The sequence below is a fragment of the Homarus americanus genome, unplaced genomic scaffold (assembly GCF_018991925.1).
Source record: "Homarus americanus isolate GMGI-L3 unplaced genomic scaffold, GMGI_Hamer_2.0 scaffold39675, whole genome shotgun sequence".
NCBI lineage: Eukaryota > Metazoa > Arthropoda > Malacostraca > Decapoda > Nephropidae > Homarus > Homarus americanus.
Genome location: NW_024736071.1, coordinates 15,899,865 through 15,925,270, shown reverse-complemented (window position 1 = coordinate 15,925,270; position 25,406 = coordinate 15,899,865). Strand labels below are relative to the sequence as shown.

At 41.5% G+C, this 25,406-nt stretch overlaps 1 protein-coding gene across 1 annotated transcript in view; it reads left to right on the top strand.

Moving 5' to 3' along the window:
- The window catches only part of LOC121871820 (nephrin-like), an 81,492-nt gene extending 59,972 nt beyond the window's left edge, over nucleotides 1-21,520 (top strand). Inside the window, exons 9-16 of the mRNA XM_042374329.1 lie at nucleotides 6,692-6,843; nucleotides 8,879-9,020; nucleotides 9,312-9,472; nucleotides 10,632-10,770; nucleotides 12,449-12,709; nucleotides 15,757-15,869; nucleotides 16,069-16,570; nucleotides 17,046-21,520. Coding sequence (XP_042230263.1) covers nucleotides 6,692-6,843; nucleotides 8,879-9,020; nucleotides 9,312-9,472; nucleotides 10,632-10,770; nucleotides 12,449-12,709; nucleotides 15,757-15,869; nucleotides 16,069-16,569 — 1,469 coding nt within the window. The 3' untranslated portion in view covers nucleotide 16,570; nucleotides 17,046-21,520. The remainder of the gene's footprint in view (nucleotides 1-6,691; nucleotides 6,844-8,878; nucleotides 9,021-9,311; nucleotides 9,473-10,631; nucleotides 10,771-12,448; nucleotides 12,710-15,756; nucleotides 15,870-16,068; nucleotides 16,571-17,045) is intronic.
- The last annotated feature ends 3,886 nt before the right edge of the window (nucleotides 21,521-25,406 follow it).

Here is a 25,406-nt window from a genome sequence, read left to right as displayed (position 1 = left end):
AGTGAGGGGAGTGAGGGTGAGAGGGTGTGGAGAGGGTAGGAGGATAGGGAGGAGTGGTAAAGAGTGATAGAGAGGAAATGAAGATAAATGGAGGGAGAGACAGAACAGGTAAATTGTGATAAATGGACATGGAAAGAAGAGGATTTTCGTAAATAGGCAGAGAGAGAGAGAGAGAGAGAGAGAGAGAGAGAGAGAGAGAGAGAGAGAGAGAGAGAGAGAGAGAGAGTGTGTGTGTGTGTGTAAAGGTTGCTAGACAAGAGAGGAAGAAGTGAAAATGACGATAAATAAGGAGGAAAAGAACTACGAATAATGATAACACGGAGAAACAAAGGAATATGGAGTAGATAAAGAGATTAGATACAATAAATTAGTATAATGTAGAAAATAGAATTACAGATAAGAGATAAATAAGAGAAAACAAGACGTAAGATAAAGTATATAACACATAGAGAGAAAGAAGGAAGACATAAGACGAACAATAAAGATAAAAAGAAAAAGAAACCTTTGATTAACTTAGAAAGAGAAAAATAAAAGTAAACAACAAAAGTAAAAAAAGTTAAAAATGACAAATATTTTACAAAAGCCAAAAAAATATACGAATAACGCCAAGAGGAAGGAAGAATAAAAGCGAAAGATGAAAGGGAGAGACAAAGATAAGAGGAAAAAGGTTTAGATATTAAGGAAATGACAAATAGTGAGCTTTATATAGACTACACGACTTCCATCCATTCATCCATCTATCCATCCATCTATCCATCCATTAAATCATCCACCCATTCACCCATCCATCCAAATCCTGACAAGTATATGAATCAAATGTTACCTTGCCATTTCTACGGTAAAACCCACCCAAGTTTAACATTTACATCACGGACGAGTTAAACCTAACCTAACGTAACCTAACCAAACCTAACCAAACCAAACCTAACCTAACCTAACCAAACCTAACCTAACCTAAATTCGTCCGTGTTGGTCAGTAGGTCCAAGTGACTACTGGATAAAAAAAAAAGTATTCGGCCACGATTTTACCTTGAAAAAATTTCGACTCACTCATATCAGAAAAACACAATGTTGGAGAGCTTAGTTCTGATTGTTGAGTGAGATAAGAAAGAAAGAAAGAAAGAAAGAAAGATGTAACATTTAAGGTAAAGGAGATAAGAATAGGAGATAGAAAAAATACAAAATAAATCGAAGAAAAAAGTGAAAAGGCAAATTAGGGAAAGAAATGAAAAAAATGAGTGTGAGAGACATGAAAAACAATGTTTCTCACCAGTAGAAGAGACATAAAAATATATAGATGGATACTAGAGAAGATAAAGGATAAGGAAGTGAGAGGGAGAGAGAGACTTCGAGAGATGGGAGATACGAACTGAGGGAAAAGCAGAGGCAGTTAAGAGTGAGAGATAGACAGATAGAGAGAGAGAACGAAAGAGACTTAACCGTAACATACAGATGAGAAAGGATATGAAGCGAAACGAGATTTAAATCCAGGTGAAAAATACCAAATATAAAAGGAAAAATAAAAAGAAATAGAAGAGAAAAGAAAGATTGGGAAAAGGGAGGGTGATGAAGAGACATCTTGTGGGTGTGTTTTTCTTTGAAGAGACGAGTGAGTGTAGCGGCGGCTGAGAGGAGAGGAGTCAGCCTTAAAGATGTTTTGTTGAAAGGTGAGAAGCCTGCTAGGGGGACGACGTGGGGTGGTTAGTTGCCTCTGTTTTATGGAAAAGAAAAGAAAAAGAAAGAAAGAGAGAGAGAGAGAGAGAGGGGGAGAGAGACGAGGTGAAGAAATTTGTTCTTCAGAGAATTAAAAAGACTGTAAAGGGAACGGACGTGGTATAGAAAGCATTTTTTTTTTTTTTTTGAAGATGAGAAGTTTAGAGGGAAAAGATGTGGGGAAGGAAAGGTATTCTCCTGGATGGTAAAACGGAATGGATGGGAGAAGACGTAGTTAGCTGGAATGCAAGAAGAATGGAAGAAAAAGACGTGTGAGGAGACTGGGGCTGGGAAACTCCATCCTGTCCTGGAGGTGGATGAGAAAAAAATAAAAAATAAATTTGGAAAAAAGTCGAAAAAGTAACTGAAGGTAATAGTTTAAAAATGGGATCGAAAAAAAAATCATTTGAAACTTATTTTGATTTCGAAGACTTTGAGGAAAGGATTGGTCGAACAATGGCGGAGGAAGTTTTTAAGAGTGTGTGTGGAGTAGGAAGTCGAAAATCCACTTAGAGGAATAAAAGAATTCTGGGAGACTTGAGGTCGGGACATGTTTGTGTAAGGTTACGGAGAAGGGTGAGTGATTGTCGACGGGGTGTGTGATGCGTCGTATGGAAATAGATATTAGTCATTTTCCTGCAGAACTAATGGGAAAAATGGCTAGTCATATTTTTCCTATAAACACCACAAAGACAAGATAGCTGCTCATAATTTTCCTGCAGAAACCAAAGAAATAAAAAGTTACTTGTCATTTTCCATAAAAAAAGGAAAAAACACCCATACATTATTTTCCTGCACAACCCCCAAAAAAAAAAACACCCGCTAATCATTTTCCTATAGAGCAACAACAACAACAACAAAAATCACTTATTTACCAGAAAATTGCAGAAAAAAAGATAAAATTTTCCTATTTTTGCCAACACGCGGGACAATTATAATCTGGGAAGAATTAAGAATTAGCATAACTCACGGGGGCTAATGGTAAGAGTCTTGAGCTTTGATGAAGAACTGAGGGAGCTAATTAGTCGACTCAGTAAGAGGTAAAGAAACTAAGACTATATGTTAAGAAGTTACGACTCAAGTTAAAAGCTGAGAGTGAAGATTAATGCAGCTAGGAGTGATTGTTGCAAAAGCTGTGAATGTTAAAGAAGCTAAGAGTGACTGTTACAGAAGCTAAGAATGAGTGGTACAGAAGATAAGAGTGAATGTTACATTAACTGTAAATGTAAAACAAAGCAAAAAGTGAAAGTAAATGACAGTTATGGAGAGAAGAAAAAGAAAGTTAAAAGTGATTATAAAAGTACTTAAAAGTTACCGTAATAAAGCTAAAAAGTGAAAGCAAAAAAAGCTAAAAAGTGAGAACAAAAAAGACCAAAAAGTGAAAGCAAACGAAATGTAAAAGTGAAAGTACAAAAAATCTCTAAAAACAATACCTGTAAAAATATCAATAAACAAATATAAAATAGCGTTAAATATAGATGTAAAAAAAAGAAAGTTAAGAAAGTAAAAGAAAGTTGACTGTGTCACCATCAACGAAAGGTGTAAACGTGAATGTTAATCAATGAAGAAACTTGTTATGTACGAAAGAGGGGGATAGCAAAGTGACAAGAGGAATAAATGAAAGGGTGGAAAAGAATCCCAAGAGTATTTCTGACTCGTTGCTGTTATAACCTGTTTCTTCTTCCCCTTTATTGCTTCTTTTTCATCTCTTTCCTTTTCTCCATTCTTATCATTCTTATTTTTTTACTTATTTTCCTTTCGTATTTATTGCCCCCTGTTAATGCTGTTATTCTTGTTATCGCCTTCTTCTTCGTCTTCATTTCATTTTTCTTCTTCTTCAGACGTTTGTTCCTCTTTATTCTCTGATCTTTGTTCTTCTTGTTCTTCTTTGTCTACTTCCTTTCTCCTCTTCTTTTTCAACTGTTTTCTTCATTATTATCTCGTCTCTCTCCATTTCCTTTTCCTTCTTTTTCTTCCTCCTTTGTTTTCTTATTCAAAATAATTCTAATATATTATCACCTCTCTCTCTCTCTCTCTCTCTCTCTCTCTCTCTGTGAAGACCCTCTCAGAAAAATCCAAACATACTCGCTCACTCTCTCACATTCACAGGTTACAACAAAAATTAAATACTCTCACACCTGCTGTCTTTCCTCTTCTCTCTCCTCCTCCTCCTCATCATCACTACCACCATCATCACCACCACCATCACTACTACCACCACCACCACCGCTACCACTATCACCACCACCAAACTCTCCAGCCTTTCAGAAAACTATTCCCGTGATTCCAGGTTCCATTCAGCTGCCGTCACCGAGTGTTCTTCTCAACACATACTTAAAATTTTGAGACCTCTCTAAACTCCGTCCGTCGATTGTTTCTTTGTCTCTTTCTCTAGAGTGCACTACATAAAGTTTTTTTTTTTTTACTGTGAGTTTTTTTCTTTGTATTTTGTTCTTTTATTTCTTTCTCTTCATCATCGTCATCATAATTTTCTTCGTCTTCTTCTTTTTCTTTATTTCTTGCTGTTATTGTTGTTGCTCCTCGTCGTCATCATCATCGTTATCATTTTCTTCGTCTTCTTCGTCAGTTTTCTTCATTATTTTTCTTTTCTTCTTAATCGTCTTCATAATCATCATCATCTTTCATAATGGATTTCAGTTGTTTATTTTAAAAACCATTTAGTCGTGTACACTTTAGATTTTAACTTGGTATTATTATTATTATTTTCGTTTAATTCTGCTCTTGGTAAGCTTCCGCTGTGTGTGTTTGTTCTCTTCGTATACTGGGCGTTTTGTTTTACCAATATGAGAACAGTCTTAGTGTTTCCTTATTCCACCACAAGTGTTTTTATCAGCTAAACCTAAAAGAAGTTTGTTTTTATCAGTGTTTCTTATAAGTAGATCCTGATAAGAGGTATATGTTCCTTGGAGAAACATGATATTTAGTTCACTCATCATATTGAGGGAGTAAATTGACTCAGTCTCAGATTCATAGAATTTTTTTGTAAATTTGTACAATTGTAATTTTCTTTGGGATTGTGGTTCATAAACACAGATTTTTTGGAGTTCATTTATAAAAAAAAAATCCCTTGTCTATGTTTATGTAAATTTACACTTCTATGTTTACTTGAAAAAAAATGTGGGTGTATTGATAAAAAACTAAAAAAAAAAAAATTGTGGTTAAATTATTAAACACGCCCGTTTGTACGATTCTGCCGATGAAACAAAATAAAACACTTCACCGATTCCATTAATTAAACTAATCAAATATATAACTAAACCCACAATATTCATAACAACTAATACACCAACCTTTAGGCAGCTCCTCGCTCCACCATCTGGCCTGAGTGACGCCCACCCAGATCCAGGAATTAAGCGTGATTTAAATTGACACATAGTTGGAGAGCTTCTGTCTAACTATTCTGAAAACTGTTCCTCGTGTGCAGACGGGAGACTAGAGAGTGAAATTACAGGTTTTAATGGTCGGGTTTATAGTGGACTCGCTCAGTTGAGTTAACAGACTTAACGAGTTAAAAGCAGACACTGTTTGATGAGAGAGAGAGAGAGAGAGAGAGAGAGAGAGAGAGAGAGAGAGAGAGAGACGCCGGCGGGTTACTTATCTTAATGATAGTAGACTAATGGATGGTGAAGCTTGATAAGTGAGATAGAGTGAAAGCTCTATATAACTGACAGTATAGAGATGAAAGTTCACTATATCGAGGATCCATTGTGTGTGAAACCTCCATCTAACGGATTATTAAAAAGAGATAAGTCCGTTATATGAAGGTTTCACACTAGACAATATGAAACAGACAAACAGATACGGTGAGTTATCCTACGAGGCCATGATATATAATCTACTGAACGAAAGCTTTAATAACGTTATTAAAGTTATCTAAATCGTTGATTGCTTACCTTAAGCCATATCACACACACATTTACCACAACCTGAGTCCAGATTTCCTTTTTCCATCTCGTTTATGTTTTTTTGTCCTTAGTTTCCAGTCCTCTCGTGATATTACCAGCGACTTTAAACCTCCATGTTTGTCCATTAACAAAAAAATAAGATAATGTGTTGGAATTCCCGTCAATGCCATTGTTTTGGTCATACATTACCCACAGAAACAGAGAGACTCCCAGCCATGAACTTCTGTCACTGGTTCCTCACTAGAGACACTCATCAAACACAGGGACATAAAAATTACTCAACCACTCAACCAGGAACGTCATTACTAATCCATCGTGAGGTACTGAGTAACTCCTGAGACATTACCAACAGGCAGAACCTCCATCGCTACATCATCTACAGAAATTAAATAACAAGGGTGATACATGACACAGGTATAGTCAGTAACTAGGGTGACACATGACACACCTAAAGCATCCCTCACACCTCCAAATGAAGACACTAAATTAGCCAGGACCAGGTACACACACGACCGGCGTCTCACCCTTACTGCCCATCCACCTCATCAATGATTCCTCCACTTGCTCTGACACACGTCCTCCTATTTTTCCCCTCTTCCCCTCACACTTCTATCAGCCTCCCCTCGCTCGCCACCCTTCTGACACATTCCACGGTTAATTTGTTATTTTCATGACTCGATGATTATTTGTAAACGTGAGTGAGTTACATTTCTTTTTCTTTTTTTTTTTTTGCTTCAGATATTGAGTTTGTACCTTGATCCCAGTGTGTATAAGGTTCATTTTATGTTTTTTTCTCCAGATTCTGAGTTTCATTCGTAAAGTGTGTAGTGTTCTCTTGTATATAGGGTCCATTAAAACCACCTAATATATGTTGTAAATACAGTTTTTTCCATGTATATAAAATGTACATTACGAAAAGTATAATTTATAGATACAATTACTGTCACAGCGTAAATCGGCGTTTCATTTTGCAATACACTGCGTTAGATGATGGTCAACATATCCTTGCTCTCACCCGGCCAGCACCCTGGTAACCGTGTCTCCCCCAGCAGACACCCCCGTATGCCGTAATAATAAGATGACCTACCACGGCGCCGCCAGGTACGAACAGGTCAACATCCCTTGTGATCTGGACTCATATCCCACCCCGACGGCCTTCCGCTGGACCTTCAACAACAGCGGGGAGAGTGTTGACATTTCCCAGGTAAGACATGTACACCCACGACCACGCCTCCAACAGGTAAGTCATCATCCTAACTGTAATCACACCATCCCTCTTCAAGCACCTACACCTACTTCAGGTAAATCACACGCATTAGTTCCTGCACCTCCCTCGGGTAGGTCACGCCTCACCCGTCGCAATTCCATTTCTCTTATTTACCTCCAACATTTTCCTTTAATTCGTTTAAAATTTATATCGTAGAGGATCCTTGTTAATGTTATTCACTTGTTTTCTGTATTACATTATTTGTTGCGCCGATTCACTAGAGGTTGCCTGCTGGCTGGGTCATTGTGTCGTGCGTGACCTGACCCCATGAGTGACCCCTCCACGGTGCTAGCGTGTATGTAATGAAGGTTTATTTTTAATTGTTAATTGGCCACAGCGGTGGTGGTGATAGTGGTTACGAATGATTCCTTCTCTAAAAAGTGACTCACTCTCTCTCTCACTCTGTACACAGTATATATAAACTAGCTCCGCCCTCACCTCTGTGACCTCACTCCGTCCAGAGTTCAGGTGACGTTGGCCAAGGTATTGTTGGTAATTTTCCTTTGGTACGTCAGTTAGTTTGTATCGACTCTGTGTTGAGGAAGAATGATTCGCCGAAAAATATACACAGAATAAACATGTACCAAGAAGACTACACCTACGTATGTAAACAGCCGACCATCTACACACAAACGTAACTACAGATGTACGCACTTGACTGTTTCAGAAACTATACGTCCAGAGTCAATAGTGGAAGTGTCCAATTACCGGGTAACATCCTGGAACAAATTGATTAGACTGTCTCTTATAACTGCCTGCCGCCTAGGGTCCTGTTCACTCCCTTAAAAGAACCATCATGTTCGTGTCACTCCAACTCCACCCTCAGGGACCACTGGCCCTACTCAGGGTCTCCCTCTCTAACACCAGACAGATGAAAACCTCTCTCAATCTATAATTGTTAATGACTAGTTTATATTCTCACCAATAATACGTGTTTGAAACCCTTAGTTGTTAAGTCGCAGTAAAGCAATATAATATTAACTTCCCGTATGGCAGAAGGAAGTATAAACAGGCGCACTGTTTATTGTTGTGTTTTACCCTCTGAGTCTCTCCTCTCCTCCCTTTCTCCCACAAATGCAATCTCATCTTACTGCCACCCCTTTAAAGCCCCCAGTGTAGACCAGTGGAGACCAGTGACGTACATATACTAAGTTTGGCCACCACAGTCGAAGCTGAAGCAGGAATATGTCCATATATACTACTAAAGTAACAGAGACGATACACTTCATTATTGATTTGGGTTACAATGTGATAAGTTATAAAGGGGAGGAGAATGATTCACTGAATATCGTTCATTATTCCCAAAAGCTTGACTTTCTTCTTTAAAACGTATCAATATTATTAATCTAAAAACAACTTAGCTCACGCAATCGTACTGTTTTTTTTTATGTAAACATATACACGAAAAAAAGACAAACGTTTAACCCGGAAAAAGTTCACAAAATATTGGACACTGGACACCAGATATTCGCATACTAAAACGACATATTTCCTCCCAAGTTAAACCAACAAAGTTTCTTACTACAAACTTCAAAGAGTTATGTAGACGTTTGTAGTACTCGAAATGTACACTATATTGCCTGTAATTTCTGTGTTTATTCTTGGCTCGCTCGCGTGTGTATGTGTGTGTGTGTGTGTGTGCATCGGAATCTAACACTACCTCTCCTCCTGCCATGTGTGTGTGTGTGTGTGTGTGTGTGTGTGCATCGGAATCTAACACTACCTCTCCTCCTGCCATGTGTGTGTGTGTGTGTGTGTGTGTGTGTGTGTGTGTGTGTGTGTGTGTGTGTGCATCATCTAACACTACCTCTCCTGCCATGTGTGTGTGTGTGTGCATCGGAATCTAACACTACCTCTCCTCCTGCCATGTGTGTGTGTGTGTGTGTGTGTGTGTGTGTGTGTGTGTGTGTGTGTGTGTGTGTACATCGGAATCTAACACTACCTCTCCTCCTGCCATGTGTGTGTGTGTCAGGACCATATTCTGGTGGCTGGGTCTCGGTCGACAGTGAGCTACACGCCCAACACAGAGCTTGACTACGGGACGCTGCTCTGCTGGGGCATCAATTCTGTAGGCCAGCAGCGACACCCCTGTATCTTCCATGTCTTCCCTGCAGGTCTGTATACCTTTATGTCTTTTTCACCTGTACACACTTGTTTGTCTTATTGACCTGTACACACCTGTTGTTCTGCCTTATTTACCTGTACACACCTGTATGTATTGCTCATATTTACACCTGTTGCTCTGTCTTCATCTGTCTCCCTTCCCTCACTCGCTCACTTGATTTCATAGGTCTTTACCCCTCAGTCAGTCACCTAACCTAACCTAATATCATACGATCCAACTCCACACTTCTCTCTCCCCTCACCAGGTCACCTACTTCTATGTCTCTCTTCCCCCTCACCAGGTCACCCTGATCCAGTACACAACTGCTCAGTGTACAACCTATCAGTGACTGTGGTGAACGTGCGCTGTGTGGCCGGGTTCGACGGTGGGCTGCCTCAGACTTTCATCCTGGAGTTGTACCAGCCAGGGGTCGATCACCTCCTAGCCAACGCGTCCAGTCTGGTAAGTCGACTTTATTCTCATGGGTTGGGTTAGGTTGGGATGGGTTGGGGTGAGGTGGGATAGGGTGGGCTGGGTCGGGTTGGGTGGGTTGGGGTGGGTTGGGTGAGGTGGGGTAGAGTGGGTGGGGTTGAGGTGTCTCCTGTTCTCCCACCCGCTCTTGTGTTGGTTTGATAGCGGTCTCCTGTCAGCCCCAACGCCCCCAGCAGCCCAGTGAGTCGAATTTAATTATTTTTTTCTGTGTGTCGAGGGTTATCTGCCAGTCGAGAACCTCAGGCCAAGAAGTCCCTTATATATTTGTTGAAGGTCTACACTGGGTAACTCCATCGCCTAACGACCAAGTCTAATAAGTCAGTTTAAATTTAAGTCTTTTTTTACTAGCATGTCATGACCCACATCCCGGGAATGGGTTTTATTAGTGGGGATTTATCGTGTTATTGTCACCCTTCATGTGGGCTGTACACTGAGGTTCGCTGTTCAGGAATGTCTAGGATATTTGTTCATGTCCCCAACTCATGCCTCCTCCTATAATGACGGAGAGCATAAAAGGTTATGTTTATATTCCTCACTACACTTCACTGACACACAATATCCGTTAAGGCTCGTCTACAACACTAATTGGACTAACAAGGTATACAAATATAATCAGTCGTTATTTAAGCTATAATTTACCGTGGGCGTTATGAATAAATGTTTATAACTTGTAATACGAGAGTAGAGAGACACCTGGAAATGCATAATTTACCTGATAGTTCATTAGATCTCACTCAGTAATCAGAAGACTACTAAACTTCATCACTAATGATCAGCCGCACTATTCAGTGTGACTTTTTTTTCAATTGCGATAAAACTTCTGTATATTTCTTTCCACCACGGGACAAAAAATATAATAAAAATAAAAACCGTCATTGTGAGTTGAGGCAAGAGTAGTCCTTTGAATGTGTGTTTACAAGGCTTCCCCAGGCACCAGTACGGAGAATTCTGAGAGGCACCATCCATGAAGTATTCATGGACCAAGCAAAGAAAACGGTTCTCACAATATATATATATATATATATATATATATATATATATATATATATATATATATATATATATATATATATATATATATATACACCCGTGAGTGTGTTGGTGTATTGTTAAGTTGGTGTTTGTACAGGTTCCAGTCTTCACGGTGGGGGGGCTGCCCCCCGGCATGACCTTCAGGGCCCGGGTGTACTCCTACAACAATAAGGGCCGTGCCGAGACCCTCTCCCTCCACGTCTACACTATCAAAGACCTCGCCGAAAAACGCACAGGTCAGTTCAGAAGATACTGCAGCAGTAAAATTAAACTTTTTTGCATGTGTGTGTTGCCCCGATGATAGGAGCCTCTTATCCTGGCCACTGATTTTTTTTTTTTCTAAATGCTCGCCAGGAGCAAAGCTTTTGTTTTTTTACTTTACGTTTCTCTTCCTCTTAAACCAACCAACCTTCTCTATTTACTTCTTTATCAATACTTTTTTCCTCCTCTGTTTTATTCGGATCCTGCTGAGTCCGGGAGATCAAAGGCGAGACATAACCACACACTGTACACTATCCCTAAACTCTCACTTAAACCCACACGTGACCCGGAACACCAAGCTCTTGTAACCATTCTTGATGCAGCACACGTGACAGTCTTATGTCTTTTGTACTATTAATAAAAAAACGGGAATATAGAACTACCATTTACATATTTTCTTAATTAGTCACAATTAAAGCTATCGTAAAGATTAAAGTTTTATCATAACAGCTTTTTACAATATACACGGTAGAATAAATCAGAAATACACATCCTTGTTGATTAGTTATTATTACCAGAGTCGTTAACACTTCATCGTGATATGATCCGTTTTGGGAAGATTTCAGCCTAATCCTTGAAAGACCTCTAGCGTATATTTTAACTGGACATTTTAGACAGATATAAATACTGAGGTATCATAGAGACTTGTGTTCATAAGATTTTTAGAGACACAACGAACAGGAAACAGCGTAAAGTAGTAGTAGTGATGAACACTAAAGCCTGTTTTGGTATCTAACCCAACCCCACCCCACCCCACCCAACCCAACCCCACCCAACCCACCCCACCCAACCCAACCCCAACCCAACCCAACCCCCACCCAACCCACCCACCCAACCCCAACCCACCCCACCCCAACCCAACCCCACCCAACCCAACCCAACCCCACCACCAACCCAACCCCACCCCACCCAACCCAACCCAACCCTAAAATAATTGTCGTGTATAACTCTCTCATAGTCATTGCTGAGGGGAAGAAATAAAACAAACATGATGCACAAATGAACGTTCTTCTCCATGTCTGTTTAACCACCACAAGATTTCATGGACACAAGACGTCACCAAAACCACGAATAATGACAAAAAAAAAGCTGTTTTAATGTATCAACAATTCTTACTTGTAATCATCTGACGAGTTTGTTTCTCTAAATAAAAGATATATAAATATATATATTTTTTTTTGCTAGTTAAAAGTTATCTTTACCTATTATTAAATTACAAAATGTTAATGTAGTTTTGTAGTATTTTGTTATTATATATAAACTTTTTTTTAGCAAACAGTTATGTATTGTAACAGAGACACAGTAAGTGTATATCTGACACTGCTATACATACATAAAGCGTCTACAGGCATATATACTCGTATCCTGTATACAGGAATCCGTACGCGAACTGCTACTATGCTTGATCCCCCGCTCTGTGTGTCAATATTTGTGAGGCGCGACACACACACACACACACACACACACACACACACACTGTTCGCTGCTGCTGTTGGGGAGTTTTGATCAGGAAGTTTACTAAAAAGAATCACGATTTCATGACCAGGTTATAATAGATGTATGCTTGTGTGTCTGTCTATCTGTTTGTTTGTTTTATGTCTCTCACTCTAATGACACAAAAAGACTGACAGACAAAGACTCCTCTAACCTTAGCCGCAGTAAAGCCGTCGCCGCCACCCGAGAAGCAACAGAAGGAGGAGCTGCTGGTGCAACCCATCGTCGCCGTGGTGGTGGGCGTGCTGGGCGGCCTCCTGCTAGTGGTAGGTGTCATCTGCGCCCTCGTTAGGCTCCAATACGGGCGGAGGAGCAGACAGTGTGGACGGGCGGAAACGCAGGATCCATTAAGCGGCGAGGAGGACACCAAAATCTCCCCCACAACCCTCAAGGACGTGGCTCCTCCCTCAGCTTCTTCAGGTAGGTCACTGGTCTAGTTTCTAGAAGACTTTAGAACTAGTGGATTCAACCCTGACCATTAACACGAGTCAGTTAGGCTCGGTAACATGTGGCCCATTAACATGTAGCCTTCAGTTACTTGGACGAGTAGGACCTCCACGTGACGTGACGTGACGTGACGTACAGTACAGTGCAGTACAGTACAGTATGGGGCAGTGCAGTGCAGTACAGTACAGTGCTGTGCAGTGCAGTGCAGTACAGTGCAGTGCAGTGCAGTACAGTGCAGTGCAGTGCAGTACAGTGCAGTACAGTACAGTACAGTGCAGTACAGTACAGTGCAGTGCAGTACAGTACAGTGCAGTGCAGTACAGTACAGTACAGTACAGTACAGTACAGTGCAGTACAGTGCAGTACAGTACAGTACAGTACAGTGCAGTGCAGTACAGTACATAATAAAGCTACAAGTTAGGATTAGTCAGCGTTGGGCTACGAAATAAAATTACTGTTATCCCGCCAAGGATACGTCGCTCTGGCAACACTGTGTTGCTGCATATATAAAAAGATTTTTTCTCTTTTAAGCCCCAAAAAATCCGGGACTAAATGCGAATTAATTAATGGATATAACCCTTTACGAACAATATATATATATATATATATATATATATATATATATATATATATATATATATATATATATATATATATATATATATATATATATATATATATATATATATATATATATATATATATATAAAATTTTGGGTAATGCAGAAACACACTCTACCTGTCCTTAACACTACCAAGAGCTAATAATATACTAATAATACAGAAAATATAAATTATAATAAGAAAGCTTCACCTCAGATCATTCTCGTCGCAATATTTAATGAATGTATAAATGAAGGTTCAACAACCTGCTCTAATTAATGATTTTTACCGGGAGAAAGTACACCTTTATGTTTAACCTGTAATTATGGAAACTATAATATTCACCGCCTACGTCACTGATAAAAAGTTAATGAGACAAAAGAATACAGGACAGATGGAACTAAATAATATCTCCTGGTCATGAGGTCATTATAATTTGCCACACTCTCTGCCACACTCTCACCATCTACCCACACTCTCACCATCTGCCACACTCTCATCATCTGCCACCTCTCATCATCTGCTCTCATCATCTACCCATCACCATCTCCACACTCATCATCTGCCACACACTCACCATCTGCCACACTCTCACCTCTCACCACCATCTGCCACACTCCCATCATCTCTGCCACACTCCCACATCTGCCACACTCTGCCCATCATCTGCCCACACTCTCACCATCTGCCACACTCTCACCATCTGCCACCTCTCACCATCTGCCACCTCTCACCATCTGCCACACTCTCACCATCTCTGCCACACTCTCACTGCCACACTCCCATCATCACCCACACCATCTGCCACCATCTGCCACCTCTCATCTGCCACCTCTCACCATCTGCCACACTCTCACCATCTATCACCTCTGCCCATCTTGCCTTCATCTGCCACCTCACATCTGCCACCATCCCCACACTCTCATCATCTGCCACTCTCATCATCTGCCACACTCTCATCATCTGCCACCTCTCACATCTCTCATCATCTGCCCCACTCTCCTGCCACATTCTCATCATCTGCCACTCTCACATCTGCCACACTCTCTCATCATCATCTGCCACACTCTCATCATCTGCATCTCATTATCTGCCACACTCTCATCATCTGTCCCCTCTCACCATCTACACTCCCACACATCTCACCATCTCTGCCACACTCTCATCTGTCTCATCTACCCACTCTCATCATCTGCCACACTCTCGCCACACTCTCATCTGCCACTCTCATCATCTGCATCTGCCACCTCTCATCATCTGCCACCCTCTCACTGCCACACTCTCATGCCACTCTGCCACATTCTCACCATCTGCCACACTCTCATCATCTGCCACATTCTCATCATCTGCCACACTCTCATCATCTGCCACTCCCATCATCTGCCACACTCTCACATCACCCTCTCACCATCTACCACACTCTCATCATCTGCCACACTCTCATCATCTCTCACTATCTGCCCCACTCTCATCATCTGCCACACTCTCATCATCTGCCACACTCTCACCATCTGCCACACTCTCATCTCTGCCCCTCTCATTATCTACCCACCTCTCATCATCTGCCCCCTCTCACATCTGCACACACTCCATCATCTGCCACCTCTCACATCTGCCATCATCTGCCACACTCTCATCATCTGCCACACTCTCACCATCACCACCTTCTCATCACTCCATTATCTGCCACCTCATCATCTCTCTGCCCCCCTTCATTATCTCTCCCATCATCTGCCACACCTCTCATCATCTGCCCCACTCTCACATCTGCCACACTCATCTCTGCCACACTCTCACATCTCCATTACACTCCCATCATCTGCCACATCCTCTGCCACGCTCTCATCATCTGCCACACTCTCATCATCTGCTCTCATCTGCCACCTCTCATCTGCACCTCTCATCATCTGCCATCATCTCCACACTCCCATCATCTACATCTCTCTCATCATCTACCCACCTCTCATCTGCCATCACTGCCATCTGCCACCTCTGCCATTCTGCCACCTCTCATCTGCCACACTCCCATCATCATCTCTGCCACACTCTCACCATCTGCCACACTCTCATCATCTGCCACACTCCCACTCTCATCATCTGCCACACTCTCATCATCTGCCACATCTCATCTTTCTGCCACATCTCTGTCATCTGCCACACTCTCACCATCATCTGCCTCTCACATCATCTGCCACCACACTCTCATCATCATCTCATGCCACACTCCACACTCACCATCTACCCTGCCACTCTCTCACATCTGCCACTCTCATCATCTGCCATCGCCACACTCATCATCTGCCACCTCTCATCACACTCTAATTATCTGCCACACTCCCATCATCTGCCACGCTCTCATCATCTGCCACACTCTCATCATCTGCCACACTCTCACCATCTGCCAATTATACACACAGGAGCAGAGTCTTGGGTGGTTGGAAGCGTCACCACCATCAGTTCCGCTTCACTGCCCACCACTTACGCCTCACTACCCAGGCCCTCACACCTGTCCACTCCTGCTAATTACCAGGTGAGTGTTGATGTGTAAAGGTGATGTTTAGATGAGGGCGAGACTGTCTGAAGGTAGCTGTGTGTGTGTGTGTGCGCTGTGTGTGTGTGTGTGTGTGCGTGTGTGTGTGCGTGTGTGCGTGTGTGTGTGTGTGTGACGTCCTGTAGGGGGCACATCACCGCGGGGTTTCTGTAACATTGCTGTGGTTCTCCCCCAGCAGCAGTGTGGTGGAGACGACATGCAATACAATGAACTGAGGCTAGGTGGCACCGTCCCCGCCGCCGCCCCACACGACCCCATCACACACACACTTCTCCCCCACAACCCCAACATACAGCCCCTCCGTGACCCCTCCACACACACCCAAAGTATTCATCCTCACTGCCCCAACACACAACCCAAAACGCCCACACACACGACCCAGCACCACGACCCTCACATAGTGGCTCATGGCAACTTAGACGACAACCACTGCCACACCCACTACCCACCTCCTCACCAGCAGCTCTCCGCCTACCCACACCAATCTACCGTCATCCCTTCGCCCACCCACACCGTCCACCAATCTGCGCCCCCTCATTCTGGACACCCACAACAAGCCTCCTGGACGCCCTCGTCTGCGTCCATAGGGCGGAGGCACTCCCTCAGACGAGACCCTCATCCCTGTGACACCGAGGCGACCGTCCCCCTCATGAGCAACCAGAAGGAGAGCTCAGTGTGAGGTAGGTCACCTTCGGTCAGTGTGAGTGAAGTTAATGGGATAATATAAGATGAACACCATTAGGGGTCACCACAGACGCTGGGTCACTATCCCGCCAGTCGTGTAAGGGCGTCACAGGTTGGGTCAGATGGAGCTTTATAAAATCGGTATCTGTAGTGGTGTCAAGCGTCCTCCTCCACTGTGCTAACACTGGTGACTCCAGCCGGAAAAAAAATATTTTGTATTGTAATTTTGATGTATTTGTTTTATAGACCAGGGTAGTTGAGGTAGTGACCCCTGGCGCTGATCATTGCTGTAAAGAGTTAAATATACTTCACTATATAGTGACGCCGAATATATAGTACGTAATTTATATGTATAGAATATAGATTATGACAAGATATATTTATTGTGTGTGTGTGTGTGGACATACCATATATCCATTAACTGGATACACAGACCTGCCAGTACTCACGAAGTAACCTTCTCTCCCACAGATGAGTTGAGGACTGAGTGAGGAGCTCGTCATCATGCACCAGGCCACAGGGTGAAAGTTACACACACCCGAAACTTTGGCCACGTTAAGCTGTTTGTTGTTGTGGGTCCTCGAGAGGTGTGTGGTGGTGAAACTATTACTGACTTGTTCTGAACATTATAGGAACTGTACTGTACTTCTTACAATAGCTCAGATTCATTACTGGACACATATTGTACTTGATGTATTGAGGACACTGATAATTGACTTTAAGATACCTGATAAATATATTGCTCAGGTAGTTGTCAACATTTTGTAAACAATAGCGACCCGCTGGCTCCTTGGTGAACCTGTTACGTGCCTTGTTGAGGAACACCGCTGAACATTGACACGGAGTAAGGCAGAAAAAACTAAGACGACGATTCTACAATAGAAAGAATATTGTGTTATCTTAAGTTATCATCGACGGACATGACAATCATACTTATGGTCGTCACCTCATTTTTTATATATGGTACTGCTGTTGCTGTGATATATATATATATTTATATATATACACCTGTGTACGCTTAGCGCCTCTCTGTGCTCCCTCTGACCCTCGTAACTGGCAGTCGTGTCCCGTGCATCACTGCCTCAAGACATTTCATTTGGTTGGAATTACGACTCATATATCATTCAATTGTAAGTTTAAGTATATGACTGACAAGGTGACAAAATATAATGTTGGAACAGACGATTGATAGATTTGTGTGTGTGTGTGTGTGTGTGTGTGTGTGTGTGTGTGTGTGTGTTTATAAAGTATTTGGTATTTGATTGACAACTTTAAAAAATGGTGGAGAACTCGTCAAAACTTGTTACAGGTGTCTGTGGGAGGAGAGTATAAAAGCGTAAGAATAACAGGAAGTAAAAATAATGAAAACTGAAGACGACTAAAAGTTAGTTATATTTGTTGTCTCTATTGAAAGGTATGAATGACGGAATTAAAAAGAATGTGGAGTTTATACACAGAAGAGACATAAAAGTTTGAAGTTTTTACATGGCTACGAGATGTTGCTCCCTCACACTGCCTCGTGATGTCAAGCAGCCAATAACAACAGCGCTCCAAGACACTTCCTAAGACTTCAAGACACGGACTGGGTATCCTGTATGACCACAATGACCAAATAAAAGAAAATAATAAATTAGGAAATTATTTATCGAACGTCATCTTTGGGTATTATATAATTTTCGGCAAGTGTGAAAAAGAAAGGATGTCACTGAAGAGGTTGGTGTAGAGGTGAGACTAGCATGGATAGAGCTTCAACACCAACTGGCTAATTAAGCGAACAGTGGAAAGCAATAGAAGAAGAAAGGAGAAAAACGTATGATAAAAGAGAAATGAGAAGAAAAGGAAAGAGAAGAAACTGAAGATAATTGCCCTAAAGTTCGCCATTTTTCAAGATTTACAGAATTCTAAATATTAGAATTTATGTTTCTGGAAGTGATGTTCCCGGGTAATTTATTTCAAACTTATCATTGTTCCTAATGGTTCCTTGCAGACCAATTACGCTTTCTAATTTCGGTTTTAATTCACTGAAACCATTCAAAAGTTTCCAAGATTATGCTTGATTTTTTTATTTACAATTTACCGGAATTATTATAGCTAGCAGAACATTCTTTAATATTCCATGTCATTTACCGAGAAGTTAATAGCCAGAAAGTTACTGAAGCTTCAAGAGTTAAGCGAGTCACTAGTTATTAAAAAGTACAGTGTTGCCAGAACCTCGTTGATGCTTCAGGTGAGAGCACACACGCAACACGGACGGAAGACATGAACTGTATCGACAAGTGGTCTCCTCTGCTCCAGCGAGGAAGTGAGAATGGTAAAGGAAGAATGTGCTCGTTTGAGAAATGATTATTCCTATAACTACTCTGACTAAGACATCTTCCCTCTATCAACTCGTTTGTTAGGAGAACTACTACCCGCAGCTCAGACGGTCACTGGGTTCTTTATCCGTCTTTCGCCTGTCTTATTTAGTTATTCCTGCTGAGACATCTTCCTTCAATCAACGACGCCCTGATCCACTTGCCAGCTTCTCAACCCATTAATTCCCTCACTCGACTTCTGTCACTAACTTTATGATTCCTTCACAATGTTTTAAGTCAGAAAGAATGGGATACCTGTACCAATTACATAATAACAATGAGGTTAAAACTACTTAACCAGTTTAAATACTGAATATAAGAGCATTCAATAGATGACTTCAGAACCTTACATCCACACCCACCCATAGTAAGGTTGGGACTATTCATCCAATCACATAACGAGTCTAGGATCTCTCATCCAATCACCAAATGAGGTTAAAACCACTCAATCAGCCATTCAGTGGCTCTTCCCCCTGATCGATAAATTCAGATCCACTCGCCCAATCGGCCGCGACCTGTGAGGCTCAGGAGGAGGACGACTCTTACCCGCTGCTCAAACTTTGACGTAAATTACGTTTCGATATTTCTAGTCAACACGACAGGAATAATTTAAGATATTACTGTCAGTGTTATTCTCTGTCGCTGAACAATGTTACTAATGATTATGATGTAAACATTGTTCCTGACAACTGTTCTAGATGGTAACTATTTATTGTGCTATTCTGTTGAATGTTTGTACGAATGTTCTTGCTGAGGTAACTAACGGCGATCAATGTTTCTTACACAACAAGAACAGGATGATCTAATATGTCTTCCGTGAAGACTATAATGTTTTGTAAGTCTTTGGAGTTTGTGGATGTTTAAGGTGTTACATTGGGAGGTGGGAGTTGTCGCCATACTGTTGTTGGAACTGTGTGTGTGTGTGTGTGTGTGTATGTGTGTGTGCGTGTGTGTGTGTGTGCATGTGTGTGTGCATGTGCGTGTGTGTGTGTGTGTGCGTGTGTGTGTGCGTGTGCGTGTGTGTAAATAGGACAATCATGAATCTTTGACACTAAAACTTGATCCGGCTCTAATCCTTACGCCCATTAAAACACACACACACACACACACACACACACACACAGTTCCGAAAAAGTATCGTCAAGTCTGTACCACTAATATGTCTCAGTATCTGTTTTTGGAGAATGAGAAGTCACTGGACGGTATTCCTCAGGTGTACCCGGCAGTGTGTGTGTACCTCCTTACTTTGCTGTAACCTGATGTGTTGTTTTATTTCGGGAATGTTATAACAAGACGGACTAACAGTTACCAGCCGTCACCTACACGTGTGATCTGACGCAATGAGAGTAACAGTGTACAGTATTGAGAAATTATAGTATGTTGCCTGTCAGAGCTGACACTGATTGACGCGTCTGTCTGTTATGGGCGACAGTAACTGACACATGTGCTGTGAGTCTACAAAACACAGCGGTGCCTAGACTGGCTGTTGCTGTCTCCAGAACACAGATGTGAGTGATAGGTCGGGAACCTATAAACACGACGTGATCAATGAGTCAACTTTAGGCTTCAACTTTAACTGTTGAAGGAAGTTGACCAGAAGTTGACCACTAAACAGCAGACGGTGGCAGCCTCGACTCTCCAGTATTGTTTAGTTCGCTGTAAGACATTACGTATCTATTGCTGTTGTACTGAACCTTGGTCGTGTTGCAGATGATAATAATAACTAGTATTTTTTATCAAGAATTAACGAAGTGGAAATGAAAGAGAAATTATGAACGAATTATTTCGCTATAATTTTCTTCCTGACGAAAGGAACAGTACTTTGTGAGACTGATATATTGTCAGGATTTTTAAACCCTTAACCTAGAAATTTTATTTCCAATTTTACGAAGAGCATCGTGTGATATTCGTAGTTATTATCACGTTAGGGAAAATATTGTATATCATGAACAGAATTTATTTTAACAAAAGAATAAGAATGTATTTTGCGATTTTACTATTACGATATATACCACAAAAGCCACATATTGTTCTATTTTTTCTTTTGTATAATTATTTATGAATCTATTGTCAAGATATAAGAAAATTAACTAATTAAATATTTATTATCTTTCCACAAACTTTTAAGTAAACTTTGGTGCTGATAAACTGGTGGACACAAACTGTCGAGAGAACAATGTAAGTATCGGCGTCTTTTATTTATTTATTATTATTTATTTTGTTTTTTTCTGACTAGAGCAAAATGTGATATTCCTAAGGTGTTAGCCTCAGTGATGAAGGTAAACTTGGGCGGCAAGAGACGGCCGACCCGCCTCTTGCCGCCCTAACAACATACCTGTATAGAAATTCCATTCCAGCTGGATTCTCATTCAAGTTTGATTCTCATTCCAGTTGGATCTCCATTCCCGTCGGATTCCATTCTGTTTGGATTCCTATTCAGTTGGATATTTATTCCACTTGGATTATCATTCCAGTTGGACTTAATTCCAGTTGGATCCTCATTCCAGATGGATTTCCATTTTAGCTCTGTGTCTTTCTCCGACACACAGATTTTGTACATCTGTATTTTGTATAATAAACCATTGTCTTTTACAAACTAGTTTATTTTCCAACATTTACTAGACAGTTACACTATTTACTTATAACAGCCACCACAAGGTACTGTTTCATTGTCAATATTAATGTTCAAAGCTAAAATATAAAACAAAACCCATATAATGAATTAACAAAAACATTATACAAATAAACACAAAGCAACAAGACTAAACATTCAATGGTTATCCAAGTCTAACTCCTTAAAAGTCAAGTGAATCCTCGGCCGCACCAAAATACCGTCCAGGAGGCCACAACACCGTCTAGGAGGCCACAACATCGTCTAGGAGGCAACGACACCGTCTAGGAGGCCACGACACCGTCTAGGAGGCCACGACACCGTCTAGGAGGCCACGACACCGTCTAGGAGGCCACGACACCGTCTAGGAGGCCACGACACCGTCTTCGTCTAGGAGGCCACACACCGTCTAGGAGGCCACAACATCGTCTAGGAGGCAACGACACCGTCTAGGAGGCCACGACACCGTCTAGGAGGCCACGACACCGTCTAGGAGGCCACGACACCGTCTAGGAGGCCACGACACCGTCTAGGAGGCCACAATTCTCGACAATGGTGACATAAAATACTGATTATCGAACTCCTGTGACACCTTGTTGTGACGTATCCACACAGTAAGTCTGGGGAAAATCCTTTGTTATTCGTTGGAGTTATTACGTTGAGAAATACACGACGGGCGTGGGAGAGCAGACGCAAGGCAGAATAAATACATATATGTGTGTGTGTGTTTAGTAAGAGGAACACCACAGGAACACCACAATACCAGTACACTATAACAGCAACGCCATCACGGCAACACAATACCATAACATTAACACCACACAACACCGCAACACCATACCACATCATAACACCATAGCACCACAACAGAAACACCATACCACACCACAACACCACCATAGCACCAAAACAGTAACACCATATCACACCACAATACCATAACAGCAACACCACACCACACCACCACAATAACGGCACAACAACACGGTACAGATCTCAGCCGGCTTGTTACACACATCAACACTGGCAGACACTCTCCAGCCGACACACACACACGGCTGCCTCACAGTACCTCTTCAACATACTAGTGAGCTGGACGCTTAAAAGAGCAGTTATAGTAGTAGACGGTTGGTAGACAGGAGTATAGAGACAGTAGTAGACGATGGTAGACAGAAGTGTTGAGACAGTATAGACGGGGGTAGACAGAAGTATAGAGGTAGTGGTAGACAGGAGTATAGAGGCAGTGGTAGACAGAAGTATAGAGGCAGTGGTAGACAGGAGTATAGAGGCAGTGGTAGACAGAAGTATAGAGGCAGTGGTAGACAGAAGTGTAGAGACAGTAGTAGACGGTGGTAGACAGGAGGAGTGGAGGTCACTTGCAAAGGACGAGACAGAGAAGGTGGGTGGGTGGCCAGTGTGTGTGTGTGTGTCCGCCCCGTGATGAATAGTGTCAGCAGGCAATCTTCTGGACGCTCACTGCCAGCATCCTTCACCTTCACTTTGCTGGGGCCAGGCGGGTCGCTCACCATTTGTCGTGACGTAAAAGATAGAACAGTATTGCCTTAATGTAATCCTTTGTGGTCTCTTGTATTGTCTTGTGTCTGTGTTGTATCTTAGTGATGTACACATTTTTAACCTTCGTCTTCAAAATGAGGATTCAGGAAAGGTTATATTAAATTTCATCCCGGCATCAAAATATGAATGTTGTTCCTCTCATATGTGTTACGAGATGAAAGAGACGGACACTCACACAGACACAGGTAAAGGCTCGACCCACTTTGAGACGCATGTAGTAAGGGCGGTGTTGTTCATTATTGCAGGTGTATGTACAGTACAGTCCCCTCAACAAACCTGTGTCTCCTTCCGAGTGAATCAGTATTGAAACTAAATGAGATCCTGAACTACAGACACCATTGACCAGTGAACATTCTTGGTTATAATGTCTCTTACCTGAGGATGTTATACACATTTCCTTTGTAACATTCCGTTCTGAATGCAATAGTAAAATATATGAACTAACAAACGACTCCACAATTCCTCTTTCATTGGTGCTATCATACACACACACACTCTGTCACTCTCTCCTGATGAAGTTGGCAGGTTATTGAAGCTCTCAGTAAAGAAAATCGTTCTTAATACATATGTAAGTTATGCCCTTGTTCATTATGACAACACAGGAATATCAATTTATTTTGCATAGGTATTTAAAATACGTTTATACGTGTATCTATTTCACATAAAAGATGCAATGTAACAAATGCAAGGTGACTATTTCTCAACTGAACGGTGCAATAAAAGCCCCTTAAGCACGAGATACAACAAACAAATATTGAAATACGACACAAGTGACATCTTATCGTCCACCACCAGCCACCGGCAGGAAGGTATGGGACAGTGAAATATAGTCCCTGTTTTTACTAAAACATTGAATCACATCTTTTAAGTCACTCATTTCAGTGTGGTGGTCTGACCCCACACACGAGTCGTAGACGCGGGGACTCAGAGTAGCGCACACAGCTCAACCCAAACAGGTCTCTTCACCTCGGCTCCCTCACGCTCTCATTTGTAAATTATTGTTACAAATTATAAAATTGATTTAGATAGTGAATGACCCTTTTAAAACAACATTTAAACATTGTAAATAAATACACTATTCATTAAGACATAAAGCCCTTTCATTAATCTTGATCATGTAAAGTTCACGGTGACGTAAACATAAACACCATCTCGACCCTACAGTTATGATGGGCCAGAAGGACCATTACGGCCAATAGTACGGTTCACTTTAAACTAACCCCTATTTAGGTGCAGTTAGGCCGGCACTGAACCCAACCATCTTCACTTTCCCCAACTTTCCAGAAACTCCAAGAGACTTTGTCTACCCAAAAACTACTTTAATGTAAACATACCAGGGGTAATAACCATATTTCTCCACTAGCAAGTTTATAGTTTTTCTTCTCATAGGCGGAAAACACAATCCAGATTCACGAGGGTGCAGCCATATGCTTTCAAATTCCAACAAAAACAAACTCAATTTAAGTCTTCTTCTTTAGTGCCTGAAGGATCTATTGTGACCAAGATAACGTTGATGAACAATTCGTTACTGCCAGGGCGCACCATATTTTACGACCGGGAAAGATCACCAAGATCTTACTGGATCCAGATTCAATCCCATATTACAAAAAGTACAAAGAAAAAGTATTCGCACACTGTGATACACCCTGGATCTGATCTTTAGTAAGTCCAAGAAGAACTGGACAACGTTCTCAGAGGATGTATGATGTTGAAATGGAAAATACTAAAAATCATGTAATAATGGCATAAAGGAATTCAAAGTTCCTGAAGCTGATTGAGTTAATGATATACGCAAGTCACTATCTAGAACACTGGACCAAGACAATTCCCCGAGTGACTTTATACAACAAACGTGATCCCGATCTTCAACACGGGAGGTAACGACGACTTACTCAGTGGAGACGTAAGACTCCCGACCAAGTACAACAACAACGATAACTGATATATAAAACTGACTTGGACTTACCTGAATCGTGATGTGTTGTGTCACGGGCCCTCGAGGAGCTGTGAACTTTCACCTTCCTGGAAAAGAAATCAGATTTAACCTTCCATTCCGCTTTACTATTATAAAAATATGTAAAGGTTGAGTTGGATTGGGTTGTGTTAGCACATAAACTGATTTTGAGATGAAAACTGTTTTCCGATGAGTTTTGGTGTGATTCATTCGAATTTTATAATCATCTGTCGCCAAAACTTGGCTCGGCATTTTCAAATTTTGGCTCTTCTTTACTTGTTAAAAACGGAAAATCTGAGCCAACTTTGATCACTTATATAGCATATCACTCGGTTTTG